The sequence below is a fragment of the Mixophyes fleayi genome, chromosome 1 (genome assembly GCF_038048845.1).
Source record: "Mixophyes fleayi isolate aMixFle1 chromosome 1, aMixFle1.hap1, whole genome shotgun sequence".
NCBI classification, from domain to species: domain Eukaryota; kingdom Metazoa; phylum Chordata; class Amphibia; order Anura; family Limnodynastidae; genus Mixophyes; species Mixophyes fleayi.
Window position 1 is genome coordinate 153,730,708 of NC_134402.1, and position 24,187 is coordinate 153,754,894.

Sequence of the window (24,187 nt, forward strand, 5' to 3'; positions counted from 1 at the left end):
GCACGGGTTAACTTGTATATATATATATATATATATATATATATATATATCCATTCTGGGACTATGGATGGAGACAGAGGGTGGGCTCCATCCATCAGGCCCATTAACTGGGTCTTTCCAGTTACCAGTAATTGCTGGTAATCAGGTGGTGCACCTGAGTGGTGTTAGTTAAAGGCGTCAAGGCAGCTCAGTCAGTCTCTCACTGCCTGGGGACAGGGGCTGCAGAGTCTCTGTGAGAAAGAGCCTGATATCTGCCTGTAAGTAAACTGTGCTGAAACTACTTTTTGTTTTGTCTCTTTATTTGTTAGTCAGGAGTAACCAGTGTATAGTTAGAGCTGAGCGGCAAGTTGTTTGTTTTAGACTTTTCTTTTGTTTTCTTACTGAATAAATCTGACTAATGTCAGCTGCACAAATTCTTTGGACTTGTGTGAAATCTCTTGAGTGCTATAAACACCATCAACCGCAGGAGATGGTGCAGGGCCCCCCTACCCAGTCACAATATATGAATAATTTAATGACAGACAAAAAATGTTGAATGTGGTTGAGATTTACATGGTCCTGCTGCATGAACCTCTCTTCAGGTCATGAGTCCCATTGCCACACTTTATCCGACCAACCCTCATGAGGGAGCATATGTGACAAGGAGAGAGTGGGGAGGGACTATATGACTTAGGCCTACCCCACTCTCCCCATGTCAGTTATGCTCCCCTATCCTTCTCCCTTGTCACATATACCCCAAGTCCCAACCCCACCAACAAAAAGAGAACCCATATTGAATAGACCCCTCCAGCTGATACATTCGTTAATACACACCACCACACTTACATTCTCTGTTTGGCTTGAATGGTATGGAAGGCATACACCTCGGTATCTGCACATGTAGAGAGCTGACACCAGTGGCACATGTGCTGAAGAATGGAGGGAAGGACTGGCCCATGTAGAGGGAAAAAACAGGAGGGGAGGGAAGAGGAGAAACAGGAGTAGAGGGAAGCGGAGAAACGGGAGGTAATGTAAATATGAGGGAGGTATAGAGCATCAGGGAGGAGGAGCGGAGTCTTGACTGACTGTGTGTTCTGTCAGCCTAAGCATCCTGCACTATGCTGACAGACAGGGAGCTGAGTCAGTTAGGGCAGGGGTTGATCAGCACTGTCAGCAGCAGGACATTGAATAGGTGACCGGTATCTTGGGAGGGACCAGCCAAGCAGAAAGAGCTCAATGCCAGGGCCAGTCACGATCAGTTTGGGCCAGGCAAGTCAAGGCCCAGGGGCTTTCTCACTCTTTTCCAGTTAACACAGAATTTTAATCTAAAAAAGGTGGAAGAACTGGGGAACAAAGTTAAAAAAAAAAAATAATCAAAGAAACAGGTGGTGGGCTACCCCTATTGTCCTGGGAACCCCTCTGCCAGTGACACTTATATCAATTACAGTCCACCACATATATCCCTGATAGACTATTAATTTTACAAATGTATGCAAATTTAATATTGTTTGTTTCCCAGAAATCCAATCGTGTGGCGGAAGTTCCACCGAGGAGAGCGGGGTAATTAAGTCTCCTCAGTGGCCTAATAATTATGCACCCAACAAATTGTGCATATGGCACCTACATGTGCCACAAGGGAAAAAGGTGACTGTGACATTCACTCATTTCGACTTGGAAGATCCAGACTTTATAACCAAGAACTGTTATGATTATGTAGCAGCATATGAAGAAAGTTCTGGCAAAGCTGTAAAATATGGTATGTTTTTCAAAGTAACAAAATAAATGTTAATAAATGATGCATATATTCATGTAGCTAGCCTGGTGGTTATCTATTTTTGCCTGTTCTGTTCTGTTTTTTTTAAACAGGAATGCCTTTAGGGATCTATGATAATTACCTGTGGTTTTTTGCTAGAGGCAGTGTTTTCAGTTTCTATATTTTTCTGTGATACCCCTAAAACTAGGGAAATGGACATGGATTATTCCCATTTTGACTAACCCTGATAGCTAATGCAAGCTGGAGGGTTGATCTATAGGGGGTTTAAAGACTTTTCCTACAAGATGCTTATACTGTTTGGTTGTATTCTCTGGTTTATGCTATATGTGCCGAGAATATGGCAGCTCTGAAAGGAACACTAACACCTGTTATGAGGTAATCTAGACTCTTGTGATCCAAACCTTAACTAATAGTTTATGTCTGCACTAGATATACTGGTGACCAGTAATTTAGCCAAGTGAGGAAAGTGCTCCTGCTGAATGAACTTACAAGGTTTGTGTCAGCTACGTCCTCATTACATCCCCGAGGCACCTTCTGACATCTCAGGTACTGCCTCAAATCTGGCTTTGCCACAATTCATTAGAGGAGATACCAACTAATCTGGACACTTCCACATTCGGAAATAGTGAAATCACCACAGATAAATGTGCGTCTGGGAAAACGTACAACTATGGGCCTGAGTCTTTAAGGAGAGTAAGGCAAAAAAGGAATACATTTTTTCCTGGACAAACCATGTCACAATTCAAGGGGTGCATATCAGTTTATTATTTTGCATGTAATGAAAATACTGTTGTTTTTTTCATGTAGCACACAAATACTTGATAGCTTTATTTGTACATTGAAATGTAAAGTTGATCTAGGACATGCCCTACCTCAACTATAAATCTGCAATCTCATTTTGAATTTACACCCCTCCAATGCAACATGGTTTTGCCAAGGTGCAAAGTTACTTATTTTTATGCTTTCCTTTCCTTAATGAATCAGGCCCTATATGTCTGTGAGATAAACGTACAACTATAATTCCCATAAAATAGAGAAACATATCCCAATTTTCTTCCAAAATAAGCCCTATGTGTCACGAGAAAAATAAAAATCACTTGGTTTGAATAATAAACAAAAATCTCTCTAACATTAGGAGGGGGTGATTCACTTCACTATTGTGGCATACTTTGTGGATATACTTTCTCAATTGAAAAGTATTTTTTTTTAAATATATATATATATATGCAGAAGAAAAAACATTTGTGTAAAATTCAGATTGTTGACTACTGCAGCACTAAACTTATATTCTGTAGCTAAAAATGTGAATGTGTGAAATACTTTTTAAAACTTTGGACAGTTTATAGTTTTTGGTCGTTTTTCTTCTTGTAGGTCCTTTCTGTGGTACTAGTCTACCAGATTCCATTACCAGTCAGAGTAACATCGTTACACTCCGATTCCACAGTGATCTGTTCACAGAATCAAAAGGCTTCCGAGCCTACTGGGCCACGGATCCTCTGCAGGTGCCTCCAACAGAAGCCCCTCCAGCTCCCAATCCTTGGGACAGTATATCAATAGGTATTGCCTGTTACCCCTTATACTATTGTTTACTGATATTGAATAGAGTTTTTCAGATTATAGAGAAAAGTACTGTTAAATAAACACCATGGTGCCTATTTATTAATGGTGCCCTGATTGTGGCTATAAGTCTGAATTTTTATTGCCTCTTATTGTGGCAATAAAATCACTTATGGACGATATTTCTGGCTACCCCAGTGATACCACCACGGAGAGGTAATCGTTAACTTACCAGTTTGCCGAACCTGTCTCTGTAGCTGCGAAGTGGAAGCCCCATTTAGGCTTACGTTGGGCTTAAAAAATGCTTTATTCCAACAATTAATAATTTGTTAATTGCAAAAATGTTTAAACAATTTGTAAATTTGTAATTATTTTTTTTGCAATTAAAACATAATTTATTCTGAGAATAAAGCATTTCTGAATGCATTTGTTTTGTTACCACCCTCCTTGTTAAACATTCATCCCCAAGCAAAGGTAAACTTTACACGGAAGAGGTCATCACCTGCAGTAACCACTATAACATATAGGGGTAGATTTACCAATCTAGCTATCAGTTTCTAGAATGTACTAGATAAATAACAGCCAGAATCTGGCTGCTATGGGCAACACCTCCACTTTTTCTTTTTAGAATGTTTGATAAATCTACCCCATAGGGTGAAGTGAAAAATCTCTCATCATCTGGCTTTTCGTCCTTCGATTAAAACGATACAATGTTCTCTTCTACTAGGCTTACAAAGCTACACCTGACTTTTGATTTTCTGCATTTACACATACCCAGAAAGTACACCCTAGAAAAGAATCAATAGCAAACTAGGTACCTGAATATAAAATAAAAATGTTTAATTCAATGTTAAAATAAATAAAATGAAACACAAAGCAGGAAAATATTTTAAGAATCTATTGCTTTATTTTATAGCTTCCAAAATGTCTTGTTTAGAACAGGCTGGGCAGCACTGCGCATTGCAGTATCCTAGTCCAAGAACAGGTTATGTTGTACTACACAGTAGTATATGTATAGAATGTATTACAAAATGATGTCATGATAGTTTCATTTTAATAGCGCAAACATGTAGCCCTATAGTTTGCAAATAATATAAAACTATTAATTAGACATTTTCATTATTAAAGATTTACTTAAACATTAACATTTAACTGAGCTGTTCCCTCCTCTTAGAGGAGCCCTGAGAACTGGGAGTGATTCGGTTGTATAAAAAAAAAATGTATATATAACAGCAAACAGCAAGTCATTTGTAACACTTTTGCTTTGTGAAATCACATGTTAGCTTAACCTTGTTGTTTTCAGAATGGCCAACCAAGTGTGGACAGCCAACAAATCGCCCCCAGATTAATTCCAGAATTGTCAATGGAGAACCTGCTGTTCCTCACACCTGGCCTTGGCAAGTGTCCATGCAGGTAATGTAAGAGAGACTTGGCTCCAATAAAACTCAGATGAACAGCAAAGCCCCAGGCAAAGACTAACATTAATATTTATAAGAGTGTTAGAATGCAGAGGGAAAAAAATTTTTAATGTCCAACACAAAGTAAATTCCACGCCACTAAGTGTAATTTCTTTATGTCAGTTCATAAACAGAAAGATACTTTCAAACATTTGTACAAGGTCATATATATAAAAGTGTCCAGCACAAAAACATTACATGTGACTTTATGCTGTAACTGAGAGAAAACAGCTGTTACATAATGTACTAGCTGTATAAACTGTACAAAAAAAATATTTTATGCGTTATTGTTGTTTGAAAGTGTTTGGAACGTCCCGGGTGACTACGCCTGTGCAACTAATAGGCAAAGGAAAAGGCAAATTGAGAAAATTACCTAGGGTGGCAACATCTAAACTGAATTAAACATCCAGTCACGTGCCAGAATGGGAGAGGGGGGAGAGAGAGAGAGAGAGGGGGGTAGAGGGCGGAGAGATTCTGTGAAAAGTTCTTTATTTTCATTTTGCATTAAATACAGAAGCATTCACATAGCTGGTTTGTGTTCTACCACATGGAAATTAACAAGGTTGAGTTGGTAATATCAAGGCTTTAAAAAAAAAACTTTGAAAAACAAGGAAGCTAGCCAGAAAGATAAAGCAATATAATGACCAATCGGGAGTGAAGTGTGTGTTTTTGCGTTTGCCAGAAGTTGGGGGAACAGGAAATCAATTGTTGCAGTGGCTAGCACTGATAGCAGTAGTAGTATAGCTGCTTAGAATAAAGAGAGTGTGTGGATGAGGTCACTAGGGCACAAAGGGGGCTTGTGCTGGAATGTGCCGATATGAGTTTCGTAAGTTGTAGTCAGAAAGCGAGATTAGCTGTGACTTAAATACATTAAGTCTGTAGCTATTGCATAGACCAAAGCTGTTTAATATAAAATCAGAGTGCAATAATAAATAAAAATGGCTTATACTGCTTGCCCAACAATATCATTCTTATGAAGATATCATCATCTATATATATAGCACCACTAATTCGGCAGCGCTCTACAGAGAACTCACACACAGTCTAAATTCCCTGACATACACACAGACCAAGAGAGACTAAGGTCAATTTAATAACAGTCAATTAACCTACTAGTATGTTTTTGGAGTTTGGGAGGAAACCGGAGCACCCAGAGGAAACCCACACAAACACGGGGAGACCATACAAACTCCACACCGATAAGGCCATGGTCGGAAATCGAACTCATGACCCCAGTGCTGTGAGGCAGAAGTGCTAATCACTTAGCCACCATGCTGCCCATGTATGCCCACACAAAAATGGAAAAATAGCCATTTAGCTGTGGGGCTGTTGGGACACTAAATGTGACAAGTTAAGTGTCCTGTAAGGTATGGAAGACTGATATGTTATGTGACTGTGTATTAACAGATAGACACCTATTCTGATTGGAAAAGAAAAGCATCCAATACAGTTGCCTTATATAAAAATAACTGCGTAAAAACATATGTGGTTAGAACAACCACTAAACTTATCTATAAAAATAACCAGCACGCTACAGTATTGAATAAACTACATGAAATATTTGAACAAACTATTCAATTGTAAATAAAATTGTATCCTTTAAACCAAAAAGGCACAGAGAGACCACCAAAGTGTAGTGTGTTAACAAATGTAGCATGAAATACATTTATCAGGATGTTATTAATATCTACTGTATATAAAATGCATTTTTACCATTGGTCTTAGTTGATCTTAATTGTTTTGGCCATCATCTCTATCACTATGCAGGTACACCTGCCCTGTAGCTGGTGCAAGTGATACGACTAATGAGCATGTACCTGAGGGATACTGGCGTATAGTCCATTTCTGAGCATGCACAGAGCAATTTTACCCAAAAAATGGCACGTAATGGGACTTTGGTTCATTAATGACTCAGGCCTTTGATGTACTTTTTTTCTATGTTACTCAAAATCAGTGCCGTAACTAGCCATTTTAGTGCCCTGGGCGAGATAGGGAACCGGCGCCCCCCATCTAAGTGGGAGTGTCAATCATCGCGTGGGCGTGGTCAACCTACTGTGGGGCCGTGGCTAGCGCTTTACAAGTTCTAGACCGCACTGAAACCCCCTCCCTCCCCATTCTTCTCGGTCTGGCTTTGTAAGGATCTTTATGTAATAAGCCTCCATAGAATCAAAGTACATTAAATGCAGCTCTCACATGCTAGCTGTATAAAAAATGAATTGGTTATTGAAATAAAACTCACTGAAACAAATTAAAACATAAATGTAACGGTACCATCTGTATCACACTGCCCCTTCATCACACTGTGCCCTCCATCACAGTTTCTACTTTATCACACCGTGCCATGGAGCCATCTTTATCACATTGTGCCCCCTTATCACCATCACACGAAATTAATAATTTTATATATATATATATATATATACACACACACACACACACACACAATATAAAGAGCCTCCTAGTGTCCGCCTTACAATACAGAGAGCATTCCTGTGACCGCCATAGTATACAGAGAGCATTCCTATGACCGCCACACAATACAGAGAGCATTCTTGTGACTGCAATACAGATAAATACCTCACCTGAAATTAATAGACCCCACCATTAAATTAAAAAGCCCCATCAATAAATTAAATTGACCCACCAGCACCCTACAAATAAAATAGTACCCATTAAATAATTAGCCCCCACCTAAACGTCAGCATTAAATTAATAGCCTACCTCCCACCCATGTACTAAGACACCCAACCTCCCTACCCTCATATCACACATTATATTAATACATCCACCCTTCCCTCACACATTATGGCAGCATACCCCCCCTTCCCTCATAAAGCATAGCAGCACCCCCCTCCATAATAGCAGCTTACATCCACCCCTCCCTCCATAATTGCAGCTTACATTACCCCTTCCCTCCCTCCATAATTGCAGCTTACATCCCCCCCTCCCTCCCTCCATAATTGCTGCTTACATCCCCCCCTCCCTCCTTCCATAATTGCAGCTTACATCCCCCCTCCCTCCTTCCATAATTGCAGCTTACATCCCCCCCTCCCTCCATAATTGCAGCTTACATCCTCCCTCCTTCCATAATTGCAGCTTACATCCCCCCTCCTTCCTTCCATAATTGCAGCTTACATCCCCCTCTCCTCCATAATTGCAGCTTACATCCCCCCTCCCTCCCTCCATAATTGCAGCTTACATCCCCCCTCCCTCCCTCCATAATTGCTGCTTATATCCCCCCTCCCTCCTTCCATAATTGCAGCTTACATCCCCCCTCCCTCCATAATTGCAGCTTACATCCCCCCTCCTTCCATAATTGCAGCTTACATCCCCCCTCCTTCCTTCCATAATTGCAGCTTACATCCCCCCTCTCCTCCATAATTGCAGCTTACATCCCCCCTCCCTCCCTCCATAATTGCAGCTTACATCCCCCCCTCCCTCCTTCCATAATTGCAGCTTAAATCCCCCCCTCCTCCATAATTGCAGCTTACATCCCCCCTCCTCCATAATTGCAGCTTACATCCCCCCTCCCTCCATAATTGCAGCTTACATCCCCCCTCCTTCCATAATTGCAGCTTACATCCCCCTCCTTCCTTCCATAATTGCAGCTTACATCCCCCCCTCCTCCATAATTGCAGCTTACATCCCCCCTCCCTCCCTCCCTCCATAATTGCAGCTTACATCCCCCCCTCCCTCCTTCCATAATTGCAGCTTACATCCCCCTCCTCCATAATTGCAGCTTACATCCCCCCTCCTCCATAATTGCAGCTTACACCCCCCCTCCTCCTTCCATAATTGCAGCTTACATCCTCCCCTCCCACCTTCCATAATTGCAGCTTACATCCCCCTCCCTCCATAATTGCAGCTTACATCCCAACCCTCCCTCCTTCCATAATTGCAGCTTACATCCCCCTCCTCCTCCATAATTGCAGCTTACATCCCCCCCTCCTCCATAATTGCAGCTTACATCCCCCCTCCCTCCATAATTGCAGCTTACATCCCCCCCTCCCCCTCCATAATAGCAACACACATCCCCCTTTCCCTGCTTTGAAGCTTACCTTCTTTATTCCTGACCAGCCGTCGCTGCCTGGCTCCTCTCTGCTTCTCTGCTCCTCTGCTGCCTAGCACCGTCATGACATCAGACGCTGAGGCAGAGGGCAGAGTTCAGAAGGTGCCGGCCGCCATTTTGGATACGCCGGGCGGCTGGCAGTCTGAATCTGAGGTCTGTTTATTTTTTTTTATTTTTTTTTTACTCCTCACACAGAGGCCGGTGCGGGCGGACGCTGCACCCCCTTGGGACTGCGCCCTGGGCAGCGGCACCGCCCGCACCGGCCTCGTTACGGCTCTGCTCAAAATAGTCATGTTCATCTGATGGTTTCTTTACCTATCCATACAACTATTACTACCCTGTTCTCTGGTAATTGTCACTGCACTTTGTATTGTTTGGAAACATAAATAAAATCTTTTAAAAAAAAAACCTCATATATTTAAAAAATACAATTGCTTATCTGGTCAGAGCAGTCTCACCATAGCGGAGATGTATGCAATCACTTGCTGCAATAATAATAAAAACAGACAAGTATAATGTAATAACCTAGGTTAAAAAAAAAAAAATGAGTCCATAAGCAAGCTGTACATTAAAAAACTCACATTAATATTAATTTCCTTTAAATAAATTTTTCTTGACTATCTTACCAAAAAAATATAATACCTTTTTAAATTAATACAGCAAATGTAATAATTATCTCCCGGAGGAGCAGTCGGTTCCTAGAAATCACAGAACTGTTGTGATTCAAGTGTAGGGGGCATTCTGGGTAACTGGGAACTATGTGCTCCGCTGCCATAGGGCGACTTTGGAAAAATTGTATCTTTGTTAATAAAAGTCAAAACTATTTACCATCACAAGTCTGACATGACAGTGTGCAATACAAACCAATACATTAAAGTCATCCAAAGGTAGGAAACTTCGAACTTTAAATTTATAAGCAAACAAATAGTGGAATCTTACACAAAATAGCAGAAATGCTTACATTTTTAGCAGGTTAAACTCATCCAAAGGGTAGCAAGTAGCAAAGCTGATCTTTTACAGGTTACCACAATTCTACATAATTCACTGTAATTTGATTCTATTTTAATGTAGAGCAAAACTTAGGCAGAAATCCAGATTTGCTTGTACAAATACTGATAAATACATTGTGCTCTGTAAATATGATGTTATTACTCTCCTTCAGTATTATATACACACTAGTACATTAATATAGATTTTGTGCTATCTTTACATTGTATCGTCAGGTTTGGCCAAGTTCTCGAAATGAAACAATTTTCTTCCACACGTGCGGAGGTACCCTCATCCACAAGAACTGGGTCCTCACAGCAGCCCACTGTTTTATTAAGTAAGTCTGTGATTCACAGAAACATTTTCATGCTCGATCTTCTTTCAGATACTACTCTGTAAACTTTAGCAGTAGGTTTATTTGTTATGAAGAAAAATAGCTTAATTCACATCTCAGAACCTTTCACCAAAAACTGTCAGTTATACCCTTTTTAATTCTTTTGGCTGAAATATGGTGTATGCTGATTAATGTGTCCTCTTACTAAAGAGTAGAATACACTACAATCACCCATCACAACAATGCACCTTGCACACAGGGGGCAGTTCCCATTGGATTATGTCAAAAGAAGAAAAAAAAAGAAGAAGATTTTAGATAAGCAAACATCTGTTTATTAATTATAGGGGAAATATTTATTATAAAGGAGGTACCACTATTTTATTAATTTTTTTGCATACTTAGTGTACCACTATTTATTTTTAAAATACCAGGGACATAACCTTTCATTTGGAAAATACCAAGGGCATCATTCTTTATTTGGTAAATATCAGAAGATTTAGCTAATACTAGCGACTACATTATTTCTTTTTTTAATATTGGGGGCACTACTATTTTTTTAATTGTAACGGGAATACTACAAGTTTAGGCATTAACACTATAGGTACTACTACTTCATTTAGTAAGGGGACAATAGCATTTTTATTAGAATGGGGGAGCCAAGATAGGGACAACACTTGTGGCATTGCAGGTGCAAGCATGCAATGTTGTTTATGTGCATGCAGTGACATTGACCTACATACAGGTCAGTGACCTGTATAAAAGTATGGTCATGGAACTCCTCACCATTTACAGTAGGGCATATTCTCCTATATATACTTCCATGACTGTAGCAGGTACATTTTTGTATTTTAACTTTGTATAAGCCTTTCAATACCCAACTTATGGATGTTGTGACTAAATTAGACTTTTATATTTTAAGTTATGCAGATGAATTGTATCGCTGGCAAATGTGCCTTGGGAAACACAATCTAACAATTGAAGAACCCACTGAAATATGCTACAAAATTCTGGGTATCTATCGCCATGAAGGCTTTGTTTATCCGGAAATCCCTGCACTTGAATTTGACATTGCCTTGGTGAGGCTGGATGGGGAGGTGGTGGCCAGTGATGTTATTGATTTTGCTTGTCTGCCACCACGAGGGCAAGTTTTATCTGCAAATTACACCTGTCATGCAACTGGATGGGGAGATGAAACAGGCAAGTTTACCAGAGCCAGTAAATGTAAAGAAAAATTATTTGAATTCATGTGATAATACCAGTAGTAGTATATGTAAAAAAAGAAAATGTTATATAAACAAAATCAAGTTATAAATCTAATCTCTCTATTACATCAACTCATGAAGGAAATTCATTGGCACCGAAAGCTGCTGAAGGTTTAAATCAAGTGGCACTACCCGTTATTGCATATGAGATTTGCAAAACACCCCAGTATTGGTGGTTTCAAATAAAAGACTCCATGATCTGTGCTGGATACGTTCTTCCTGATGAGTTAAAGTCAGTGTGTCAGGTTGGTATATTTTCTGTTTCTATCACTCAGATACCCTGAAAGCACATCCAGTTAAGTGTGAATCCAGAGTATGCTTCTAGAAACCAGCAATCACTATAACACTATTTGCAGCATAATAACATATTCAATACTGCTACTGTGTTATCTAAAGGGGGGTTGAGGGAATTTGCAGCAGTGTGCCTGCAGTTTTTTTCCAAAATCACAACATATTACTAAAGAACACAAGAGAAACTATTGTAGCCATAATAACTGTGGTCGTTATTTGCAGTAGCCCATTGTTCTACTGAAGCTGATTCTATGGCTCTTCACCTGCCGAATATAACAACCTAAAATGCAAACATGGTGAATGTTCTACATCCACATAAGTCTGTATAAAGCGTTAAGAACCAAGTGGATGGGGCAGTAACCTATAGAGCTGCTATGTAAATGCCCAGAAGCATACATCCCGATTTCAGCTGAACAGTCCCTATTTTAAGGCTCTGTCCCACACATGTTTGTCCCATGGGTGTGAAAATTGGGAAGTATGTTCTGTTCATCCTTGCTCTACATAGCAGAGCAGCAGTGAACCGATGTGCGCATCGGTTACTGGTGAGTGCGGTACTGTATGTGCGTTTGGAGGTTGGTGAGGGGCAGACATACCTCATTGTGATGCAAACATATCCCTATTATCACACCCCCTGCCCTGACTCAAATGTTGAGAGATACGCTGAATTGCTTTCTATTTTGGAGAGACATAATTGCATATTGGTTCTGGCATTAGCAAATCATTTTTTTATTGTAGTATAAGGAATATATGTAACTTGAAGTATACATTTTGCCTGCAAACAGTGAACACTCTGTGGGCTGCCCCAATATTCAGCTATTTCACAAGCAACTAGTGCCATCATGAGGCACTTTAGACTCTCCCTAGTTCCTAGTGAATTGATCGCAACAGCCTAAAAATGGCTGTTTCCACTGTGAGTAGGCCAAAGATACAGTTTACATAAACATAGTAGATAAACCTTTGCTTCTGCAATTGATGCTGTGTTCAGATTGTCCTAGAGATATGAGTCAGTATAGGAATTGTTTTTGTTTTACTTCCTGCAATGAGAACGAGAGATGTGGAAACACATATTATAGCAATGACATTGACCTACATATTGTTCAAATATTTTTACTCAAAGGAAAAGGAAGCAAATATTTCTGTAAGGTTTATCTGTGCTATAAATAATCTGATTATAATAAACATGTTGACACTAAGTGCCTACAGAATACATTGTGCCAATATACTGTACAGTGTTTGTTTTCTTTTAGTTCTCTTTCTAATCTGGTACTCGTCTGATAATCTCTTCTTCCTTTTTCCATGTTTCTGATTTTATTTTTCTAGTTTACTTTTCTCCTGGGTATGAATGCCTATTATATTTGGGGTTTGTTTGTCTACATGTAAGAAACTTGAAGTGGGATGGGCTAGGACCAGTCTGTGGCCTATAAGATCATTACAACAATCATTACAACACAAATGTTGACAGAGCCAACTGCAATAAAAACAGCAGCAAATTAAACGTGTTAAACATTCCTCTAAAGTTCATATATCCAACTTGTTCAAGTTATTATTCCTCCATGTGCAGTCTACTTACTTTCCCTAATATGTGCTGAGTTTAAATGTCACTTTCAAAATAATGTAAAAAGGGTTTTTTTTTATTTGCACCAATTTATACATATATACTGAAATAAGAGTCATTACACACAGTATTTAGTTTCCTAAAATGATCTTCAGATATTGAACATGGGGTGTTACCACTAAACTAAATTTAATAGTAAAAGCAGGAAATTAGTTTATTCAATGTGGTGCACTTTATATCCTCCGTATTACTCTTTGGATTATGTATTAGATTGATGTCATTTACTACTAAAAACAACTTTATTAAATTTAACTTAAAACGTATTCACTAATTGAAAAAACAGCAAAGTAAAGTAATTTTGTGAATAACGTGAAAATTGCTGGCTGCACACTCTAGTTGCTTAAATTCCTTGCTGAATGAGCTTGTATGAGTTATCTTGCAAACCTGTAATTTATCCAATTGTTAAAAATAATTTAGCTTTATATGGAGGATTGTCTAATCATCCCTTCTTTATATTTTGTAATTAATTGAATAAAAATAGTATTATACCGGATTCTTGGTTTTCTGCTTATCACATTTCACTTGGTAAATACGAAGTTGATTTTCTATTCTGAGTTGATTTTGTTCATGCTACAGTGTGATCGCACTGTTCAAACTCATGCAGTCAATCTCATTCATTCATAACTGTGAATTTCTAACTGCCTAATAGGCGCTCATTATAACTGTGGGCACTATAGAGCTGTGATATGCTAAGCAGGCTTAATTTCTCTGGTTGTCATTAGATATATTACCTCAATGCACCTCTTATTAGCATTTGTTTGTGAATATTGTGCAGCCAACAAAACGTTGATGTGCATTTCACTGGGCTGATTGCTTTCTCATGGCAAAAAGAAATAAAAAAAAATCCAATATAAAGTGTAATATAAATAAAAGGATTTATAGGATTTATAATGTAGGTTAACAAATCTCTGACTTTACCTCTGAAATACTCCCCTCTCATTGTTGTATTGATGAAAATATTTTTATCATATCTGAAATATGACATTCATTTACTAGTGGTCTTAAATTAACTGTATTGATATTGATCAGAGTTAACATTTTAAAATTGTTGAGGACAGGATCACAGTGACTTATGGTGCTGAAGCAAAATAATTCCATTACTAGCCCAGCAAATGGGGAAGCTCTCAGTACTACAGAGAAGTGTGATGCATTCTGGTCCTCATATAATTACAATATGGCTCAGTCACTGTACATCACCATGGGTAGGGCTTTGTGAATATATAATGTGCTGTTCCTTTAATCACATGACTCAAGAACACCTTACATGCATATCTACTTTTGTTTAATAAGATCATTTAAGAGATGTCTTAAATTATGTTTAGTAGAGCAATATGGGGCTATTCTCTGTGTGATCCATCCTCTATACAGAGTGTACAACATATGTAGTAGGCTTTCGTACACTTATTTGGCATGGTGTACAATCGATTTGTGAAAGGGGGCTAAAGGCCTAGATCTGTTTTTTGCTTACTTAATGAAGAGTTTTCCATTTGTTATTTTTTTTCATTGTCAAGTTATTTTATGCAAATAGTTTTGCATGGGCTTTACATTATGTACATTTAAAAATAATATTTGGAGTATTCCAGATGAAGATTATTACTTAAAACCTGACATGTGCTATTTATGCAACAGGAGCTTTGATCAATTCAATGTTCAAGTTAGTGCAAGTTAATGAAAGATCAATTTGTATTGGTTGCAAAGAGATACTTATTAATAATTATTAGTGATATATGTATTTATATGAGTAAATAAACCTACATTCCTTTTGTCATGTACATTTTTAATGAGAATATATATTTTAAGTAGGTGCCCCACAGCCTTGCAGGGAAACAACTGATCTATGGGTTGCAATTTAAAAACATGTGAATTAATAAAATGTTAAATAATGCACTAATATTAACTCACTCTCTTTTGTAATACACCCAGGGGGATTCAGGTGGACCTCTGGTCTGTCCATCATCCGCTGACAACTCGATTTGGGAGGTTCATGGAATTACCAGTTTTGGACCTATTGGCTGTATTATGGATAAGAAACCCAGTGTTTTTACCCGGGCATCTGCTCATCTTGACTGGATAGACCATATCATTAAGAAGGATGTATATGATATATACTGTAGGTATTCATATGAGTTTGCATTTAAGAAACATGTAGTGGTGTATTTTTAATCTTCCTGTATATGAAGCACACCTAGCTAAACATCATGGGCCTCATTTATAGTCGGACGCAATGTGCGTCTAAGACGTACATGAAAGGGCAGTAGTGGGAGTGTGCCGCAGTTTGGTAGGGCATTACGAGTGGCATGCAGCCCCAGTTGCATCCCACTCCTAATACCCTACCAAGTTGCGACCAGTTCCCACAGCTAGCTAACTACTTGCTCCACCTAATTCCTGCCGCACTTTTTCAGTGTTGTTTTGACGTGTGTTCTGCATGCGTCTTGATCCGACTAGGGTAGTTTTTGCGGGTAGACGTCCATGGTATCTAAATTATTCATGGTCACGCCTACATAACTCTGTGTTCCACCCTTTCCCTCGTACTGAGACGCAAGCTGTCACAAGTGTACACTGCGTCTGAAAAGCGGAGAAACGGAACGGCAGGGAACTGTTGCTTACTGCGCATGCCCTGTCAGTGGAAATGTGCAGGATGTGCCTGAAACAGACCTTGCGTCTGACTCTAAATGAGGCCCCATGTGTTTGCTTCTCAAAAAATTCCCACAGCGTAACTGTAACTTTTAATCCTGATGATTTAGAGAAAATGTTACAGTAATATCAATTTAAAAGAGATAATATTGGCAATCAGTGATAACTGCATAATGCATTACACATAAACAGCCCTAGGGCTAGATTTACTAAGCTGCGGGTTTGAAAAAGTGGGGATGTTGCCTATACAACCAATCAGATTTTAGCTTTCATTTATTTAGTACCTTCTACAAAATGACAGCTAGAATCTGATTGGTTGCTATAGGCAACTTCCCCACTTTTTCAAACCCGCAGCTTAGTAAATCTAGCCCCTAATCTTTAATCCTTACATTCTATTTAATGCAGTTATCATGTAAGCAGACGCTCCATATGAATGGGTTGTGTCTTTTACTTAAATGCTTTGATCATTTTGTCCCTAACCACTTTTAATCACAAAACCCTGAAATACCTTTCACTCCTTGGAAGCGTATACTATTTAAATATATATATTTATTTGTCAAACAAGTACAAGATGGTAGAGATCTAATTAGGATGAAAAATGGAAATGTTAAATGGAAATTAGAACATGTAATACTGTTAAACTCGTCAAGCTGAGGAACACTGTGTTGTTGAAAATCCATCTTAAATTATTTTCTTTCTACCTCTTTTAGAATTCACATAAAACTGTTGTGTTGGGGGATAGTTTATTATTATGTCTTTTAAAGGTCAAAATCTTTCTTGAGAGTTATTACAATACATTCTTAAATATCCAAATGAAACATTGCTTTGGGCCCCTACAGAATGAATCATAGGGGAGAAGGCTTCTTCCCCAGTGTGTACATATGATATAAATAGCACAAGTCTGACACACTAAATTAGAAGAGGCAAGTCAGTGCTCTCTGCTAAAATATCATTTCTTGTCAGCATGTTAGGGAGTAATTCACAAGCTCTAGATGAATGCTGTGTGTTTCCTTGTATTTACAGTATAAAGCATGTATGGTGGTTGAATATGTAACATTTTAAGACAACCATTCTAGCTTATGCTGTTTTATTTTGTAACTCATGACCTACTCTTGAGACAAATTAGAACATTTTCACTGTTGAAGGTTTACTGCAATGCGACGAAGGGAATTGCTGCTTTCCGTGACACTTCAACTCATCACATGACCTTAGACAGGGAAGCTATCTGTCCCTCTGTCCTACAAATTGACAATATAAAAGGTACTCATAATAAAGGACACAATACCAAGCAGTGGAGAGAATATGGCCACAGTCTTTTATTTATTTTCTAATATAACCTTAAGGGAACCGGCATACTGAGCAACCAAGTGCCTGAAGGAGACAGGAAACCATGCCCCTAACCAAAAAACCAAGGGTCACGTATGCTGTGCCCGCTCATCTGGCCACTTGACCCTTTGTCCTGGTGACAAACAGCATGATCACCTGATCCTCTGTTCAGGTGGCAAACATAAAAACCAGGGTTAAAATAGCAAAAATAGTCTGCAATCCTTAGAGATATTGTACAGCTTTAAATAAATAGGACCTTTATAAAATATAAATAAAAGCGGCCTAATCATCTTCACTGTATAATGTGTCAAACCAAAAAATGCAAACAGTATTGTTTTTGTGTAGGTACATATAAATGATGCTATTTTGTATGTGCATTTTTCAGTGAAAAATACTGTGCAAAAGTTCATATGATTAAAGATATGGTGTATGTATAAGTTTCTCAATATAAATTATTATGGAGATCCTTATTCATTTTATATTACAAAAACTGTCCGGAGCAGCCAACTCACTCAACCTGTTTCTATATTCAAGTAAATCCATCAAGGAAAAGAGCTATAAACGCTCGTGTTCTATGCTTTATTTTTATTCACTATGGTGAGAACCCCTATTGTATTTTATTGATATCTAAGGCTCTTCATAATACTATATAGTTAAATGTAAGTTCCATTAAATATATAGCCCTAAATGTAATCCTGTTTGGTTAGGATGCTTTTGATTGCTCTGGCAAACAGACAAATAAATGCAGCTTTAGGATTGGCTTGATAGCCCCTTCCAACTGCAAACTTGATTCTGTGTTATCTTCCCTGCAAATGTTAGCACTATGCAGATTAGTGGGGATGTCAAATGGAGACAGATATGATCCTATTTTTAAGATGAGATGGTTGTTTTTGCCAGGCATAGGCATTCTCCCTATCTATCAAAGTCTACCATTGTGGTAATACTGGCAGTAGCATGGGGAAACCTATTTAACAAGGATCGTGAGATGACGATAGTGAAAGGATGGTGATAGCAGGATATATTGAATGAAAAAATGCTTTACTTATTTATTTACATAAAACGTTTTTGTTTTTTTCAAATGGGACTGCTAACAAACCAATATATTTTATTTATATTTTTTAACACTTTTTATATATTTTTTTATTTATATATATTTTTGTTTACAAGTGGAACTGAAAGCCTATATCAGGGCTTCCAGCACCAGTGTCCACTCACGAACTGGCAAGTTGGGCCATGCATGCGTAGATCCACCAAGACTAATTCATTAGCTGCTTTTCTTTAATGCATAGTTGCCAACTCTCCCAGCAGAGCATGGCAACCTCCTTGTTCTCGCCCCGGCAATAGATAAGTGGTGGGGGGTGGGGCTTAATGACGCAAATATCACGTCATCTTAGCCCTGCCCTCTGCTGCAATTGGCCAAAGTTGTGCCAATCGTTTAGGGGGTGGTGCCAAAATAATGCGATTCGCATATATATATATATATATATATATCGTCTTGTAAATTCTTACAACCTGTTATTATGGGGTTATCAAGCACCTGTCCATAAGGAACATTTTGCCGACTTTCTGTAGAACAGGTCACCAGGGCAGCTGAGCGGTGCTGTAAGTGTAAATCATACAAGTGTAGTGTCATCTGTGCATGCATGAGCCCAGACTTCCAGTTCCAGATTCAATCATTTTTTTTTAGAATAAAGAAAAAAAAAAGAAAAGTACTTTTTTCTGGTGGCAGCCCCTGGCTATACAGATAACAGCACAGCTGCTTTACTTGTTGAATAGGCAGCTTTGCTGGAAAGCTATCACCTGCAGGGACGATTTCATAAATAGGGAGAAGCCTTAAATCTGGCGTAAACTTGCATTTTCTCTGGATTTAGGGATTTTCTCTATTTGACAAATAGAACCCTCTATGTTGATATATAAAATGTAATGATTCGGCCTAAGATAACAGCACAGTAAACATGAGATATCTTAGTAAAAAATAAGCCAACCAAAAAATTTTCTAAAGAATGTAATTTTAATTTTGCATAAATATTTGAAATACATTTTAAGGGTTGATTTCTATGGCACTCATTCACACAAATGTGCTGGGAAAATTATATGCAAAACAACTTACAATGAAATAAACGAAAAAGATATCAAATATATTATTACGCATTACATATTGTTATAGCATGGCAATTATTATTTATGTTTGTGAATGTTATGAAATGGTTATTCATAATAAATCAGCATATATTTAAAATGTAAATGGCGGTTCTACTTACTTGACATATTATATACTTCATAAAAACGTATTTTTACCGCATCACATCTGCCATTGAAGTGTGTACCAAGCATAATGGAGGTCATCACATACAAACTAAAGCAGAGTTTTTTCAAATGTCTTTTTTTTCTATTGCCAGCATCTGGTTGTGGCAGCGCCAAACATCTCAGCGACAGAAAGGGATCCTTCACATCAATGAGATATCCTTCCTCATACAGAAGTGATGCCAGCTGCTCTTGGGATATTGTCGCTCCAGCTGATAAAGTCATTCATTTGCATTTTAGCGACTTCCTCCTTGAGGACAGTACCTCTTGCAACAATGACAGAGTTGTGATATCAGATGAACTCAGTAGTCTCGGTAGGTATTCTACACATCTGTTCATAAAGCAAATTCATTCTTGCTAATGTTCTCCTCGTGTTTGCGTGGGTTTCCTCCGGGTGCTCCGGTTTCCTCCCACACTTCAAAAACATACTGGTAGATTAATTGGCTGCTATCAAATTGACCCTAGTCTCTGTCTGTCTGTGTTAGGGAATTTAGACTGTAAGCTCCAATGGGGCACGGATTGATGTGAGTTCTCTGTACAGCGCTGCGGAATTAGTGGCACTATATAAATAAATGGTGATGATGAATTCAGCCTCAACAATCAAGAAAGGTTATGGATTAACCTCTAAAACATGCAGAGAGCAGAACATTTTTATTTACGCACATGCACTTATTTATTTATTGGTTCTCATAGAGTGAAGGGACATTGGGGCCACTGTCTTTATTCCAGGGGTCACTTTTTGTGTGTTGGAACATGTTTTAACATTGATAGAAATGCTCCTAGAAATTTGCTTTCCCATATAAAGTGCTTCCTGATCAAGAAAAAAAATCTCCCCTCTTCCCAGGGACCGGCTGGCTAATTTTAGGCTGGGGGCAAGACTCAGCTCAGCAGCCTACTAGGAATATTTTAAAGGAAAAAAATGCAGGTAGTACAGTGACCCAGCCCATTATGGGGACTGCCATCTGGGCAATTTTATCAAGCTCTGAAAAGCTTCGGATCCCGCCACAGCAGTGTTTCTGCTCTCCCCTACACTGTTTAATGCAAATGGCAACTGCTCATGCGCGACTCTCAGTCAGAATTCGGAGTCTTCCTTAGAAAAGAGTCATCGCCAGGACAGCCTCCTATCGGACGCTTTGTCCAGACATACCTTGTATAGTAAATTGCCCCGAAAAGGCATTACTTAAGGGTGGAAAAAAACAGATAATTCTTAAATAGTCCCCTAAGTATGCTCTGATTACACCATACTTCTCAAGTCCCTTTAGTCAGTACTTTCTGGTAGCTGAACTTGGAGTGCTGCTCCATCTAGTGATAGTGTAAAGAAGCTCGGAGAAGCTCAGAACTCGGACAGCAACAGTGAAAGTATTTTGCATTCAATTCTATTTTATTAAACTGTAAAATTATTATTTGTGGTACTGTGATAGGATGCCACCTTTGCAATAAGATGGTTCCTGAAATTTCATTCCTGCCGGATATTCCATAGTTAACTGTAAGTAATATTATTAAAAAGTGGAAGCATTTAGGGATTACAGCAACTCAGCCACAAAGCGGAAGACCACGTAAAATCAGAGAGCGGGGTCAAGGACTGCTAAGGCGCATGGTGTGTAAAAGTCGCCAACGCTCTGATTCCATAGCTGAAGAGTTCCGAACATCCACTGGCATTAATGTAAGCCCAAAAACTGTGCGGCGGGAGCTTAAAAGAATGGGTTTCCATGGCCGAGCAGCTGCATGCAAACCTAATATCACCAAGACCAATGCCAAGCGTCGGATTGAGTGGTGTACAGCACACAGACACTGAACTGTGGAGCAGTGGAAACACGTTCTGTGGTGTGATGAATCACGCTCTCTGTTTGGCAGTCAGATGGGTGAATCTGGGTTTGGCGGATGCAAGGAGACAATTATCTTCCAGACTGCATTATGCCGACTGTGAAGTTTGGTGGAGGAGGAATAATGGTATGGGACTGTTTTCAGGTTTTGGGCTAGGCCCCTTATCTCCAGTGAAGGGTAATCTTAATGCTTCAGCATACCAAGTCATTTTGGCCAATGCTATACTTCCAACTTTGTGGCAACAGTTTGGGGAAGGCCCTTTTTTATTCCAACATGACAGTGCCCCAGTGCACAGAGCAAGGACTACAAGGTTTAATGGGTTTGGTGGGGAAGAACTTGACTGGCCCACACAGAGCCCTGACCTCAACTCCATCGAACACCTTTGGGATGAACTGGAACAGAGATTGCGAGCCAGACCTCATCCATCATCAGTGCCTGACCTCATAAATGCTCTACTGAGTGAATGGACACAAATTCCCACAGAAACACTCCATCATGTGGAAAGCCTTCCAATAAGAGTGGAAGTTGTTATCGCTGCAAAAGGGGCACAAACTCTGTATTCAAATATATATACTTTAATATGGTGTCAGTACAGTCCCTGTTGGTGTAATGGTCGAGCACCCGAACATTTTTTTTCCATATAGTGTAAGTGAGCTATATATTGCATGGTTTTTAAACTACATCAAACTAAATATGTTAAACAATAGATGTGTTATATTGATTATTACTTTTAAGAAAAGCACTTTAATATTTGCTTTATGTAGTGTGTCTAATTATTTATTTCATTTACCTATGGACAATAAATACTTTCTGTGCAAGTCTGTCAGTCCTCTTGTCAAAATAATACAGTTGACCTCCAATGTGTATATTATCACATAGGTGGCTGGGGCCACTTTGTATAGACCTGTCATTTCCACAGCAGTTCTTAGATGTACTGTCCAAGGTAAGCATAATCCCTACTTCTTAAGTGATATAAATATTACATTTGTAAGGGGTTGCATATACAGGAATTAAGCTGTTTTCATAAACATAAAGTATTTTTCTCTTCTTTAGGTGCACACTGTGGAAATGTTGTGCCATCTGATCTTGTTAGTTACAGCAACATGTTGTCTGTGCACTTTACAACAAACAGCAGGGTTGTAGATGCTGGGTTTTCTGCAGCCTGGGAATTTGTGGATGCAGATACAATTCCAAGTAAGTTAACTAAGCTCACTAGTAACGGTTAGTTGCGGTATATTTCACCTGACTTTTCACTACCTCAGTAGTGTTGCAGAGTGGAGGCCTGATGCGTCAAGTGTAAATAAATTCTTCCCCTGTTCCAGTTAAACCCTGAATGATTAGATCTGTGTAACTTGATCTTTCCCATATGTGGCCAAATATCCTATTGTTTTGATTGACCATTTTTGAATATGTTCCTCACTAACAGTCTGTAAACACACATGGTTATCAAGACTAAATAGCAACATACAGAAGACAGAAACAGCATATATGTCACTCTCTCTTTACAGAACCAAATTCAAGCCAGGGCTGGGTTTACAGACCACTTTTATTATGGTCATTGGTTCTATTTCCCTTTAATACATACCTTATTGTAAAAAAAAAAAAATGGCACAAATATTACCGCCCTTGCCAGGGCCATCTTAACAACATTATGGGCCCCCAGGCAAAGCAGTGCACCGGGACCCCTACATACATATATATATCTACAAGTTAACCCGTGCATGATACTCATGCATTCTAGTCAAATCAAGCTACTTAAGGTGTTAAAAAGGTTCTTGTCATGCATTTGGGCCATAGCCCAGGCCTCAACCACCCCCCACTGTCACCCCCGGCAACCACCAACCACTCCCAACTGTCACTTCTCCTTCAAGAAATATATATATATTTTTTTTAAATCTTTATAAACACTTTTAACAATTAAGAAATTAAATTAACAAATTAAAAACATCTTAGTATACCAAATTTCAGCCCTTTCTGAATTTTTTTTTCCACACACACTAAGAATTTAGTAGGTCAGTGTATAACTTCGCCCAGCAGGTGGCGCTGCAGCTTGGTTTTATATTTTCCACACACACACAGACAGACTAACACACGCCACTAGACATTTATATTATAGATAATATAAATGTCTAGTGGCGTGTGTTAGTCTGTCTGTGTGTGGAAAAAACATTTATAAGCTGCATTGTCATGAATATTGGTCCCGCTCACAAAATAGCCAACTCTGTTTTGTGTGGACAGCAGAAATATTTTAACACCTTGTACTTTGATGAATAATCATCTTGTTAAAGGCTCTCTGCAGGGTTCTATAAGGATTCCTATAAATGAATGTTTACATATTTCAACTGAATATTTTCCAGGCATTGCATCTTGTGGAGGTCATTTCAGTGCTAACAAAGGAGAGTTTATGTCGCCAAATTGGCCCAATTCTTCTTACCCATTAAGTCATGTTTGTACATGGAAAATTACTGTCGAGGCCAGTAAACAAATCCACATTGTCTTTACCAACTTTGAACTTCAGGCTGCAAACTTTACTGGAAGCTGTCAAGATTATGTGGAAGTATTTGATGGACACCAAGCTGGTGCAGCAAAGCTGGGTGAGTGAGGCTAATACAATAAATGTGCAGACAAGTGAACCATTGTGAACTGTGAATGTACAGCATGTGTATAATTGTCACTTATCCTAGCATGCAGAACAAAGGATGGCACTAACTGGCTCAACAAAATGTGGGTTTCGTTTGGTCTTATTTAAATGATTATCCCTGGTTGCAACCAGG

General features: G+C 38.9%; 1 protein-coding gene across 1 annotated transcript in view; it reads left to right on the forward strand.

The window, feature by feature from the left end:
• Positions 1 to 24,187, forward strand: part of LOC142139696 (ovochymase-2-like) — a 70,010-nt gene that overhangs the window by 20,056 nt on the left and 25,767 nt on the right. The window contains exons 10-19 of the mRNA XM_075197576.1: positions 1,499 to 1,735; positions 3,125 to 3,310; positions 4,614 to 4,728; positions 10,071 to 10,160; positions 11,077 to 11,354; positions 11,501 to 11,664; positions 15,249 to 15,435; positions 19,685 to 19,903; positions 22,467 to 22,607; positions 23,771 to 24,007. Of these exons, the coding sequence (XP_075053677.1) occupies positions 1,499 to 1,735; positions 3,125 to 3,310; positions 4,614 to 4,728; positions 10,071 to 10,160; positions 11,077 to 11,354; positions 11,501 to 11,664; positions 15,249 to 15,435; positions 19,685 to 19,903; positions 22,467 to 22,607; positions 23,771 to 24,007 (1,854 nt within the window). The remainder of the gene's footprint in view (positions 1 to 1,498; positions 1,736 to 3,124; positions 3,311 to 4,613; positions 4,729 to 10,070; positions 10,161 to 11,076; positions 11,355 to 11,500; positions 11,665 to 15,248; positions 15,436 to 19,684; positions 19,904 to 22,466; positions 22,608 to 23,770; positions 24,008 to 24,187) is intronic.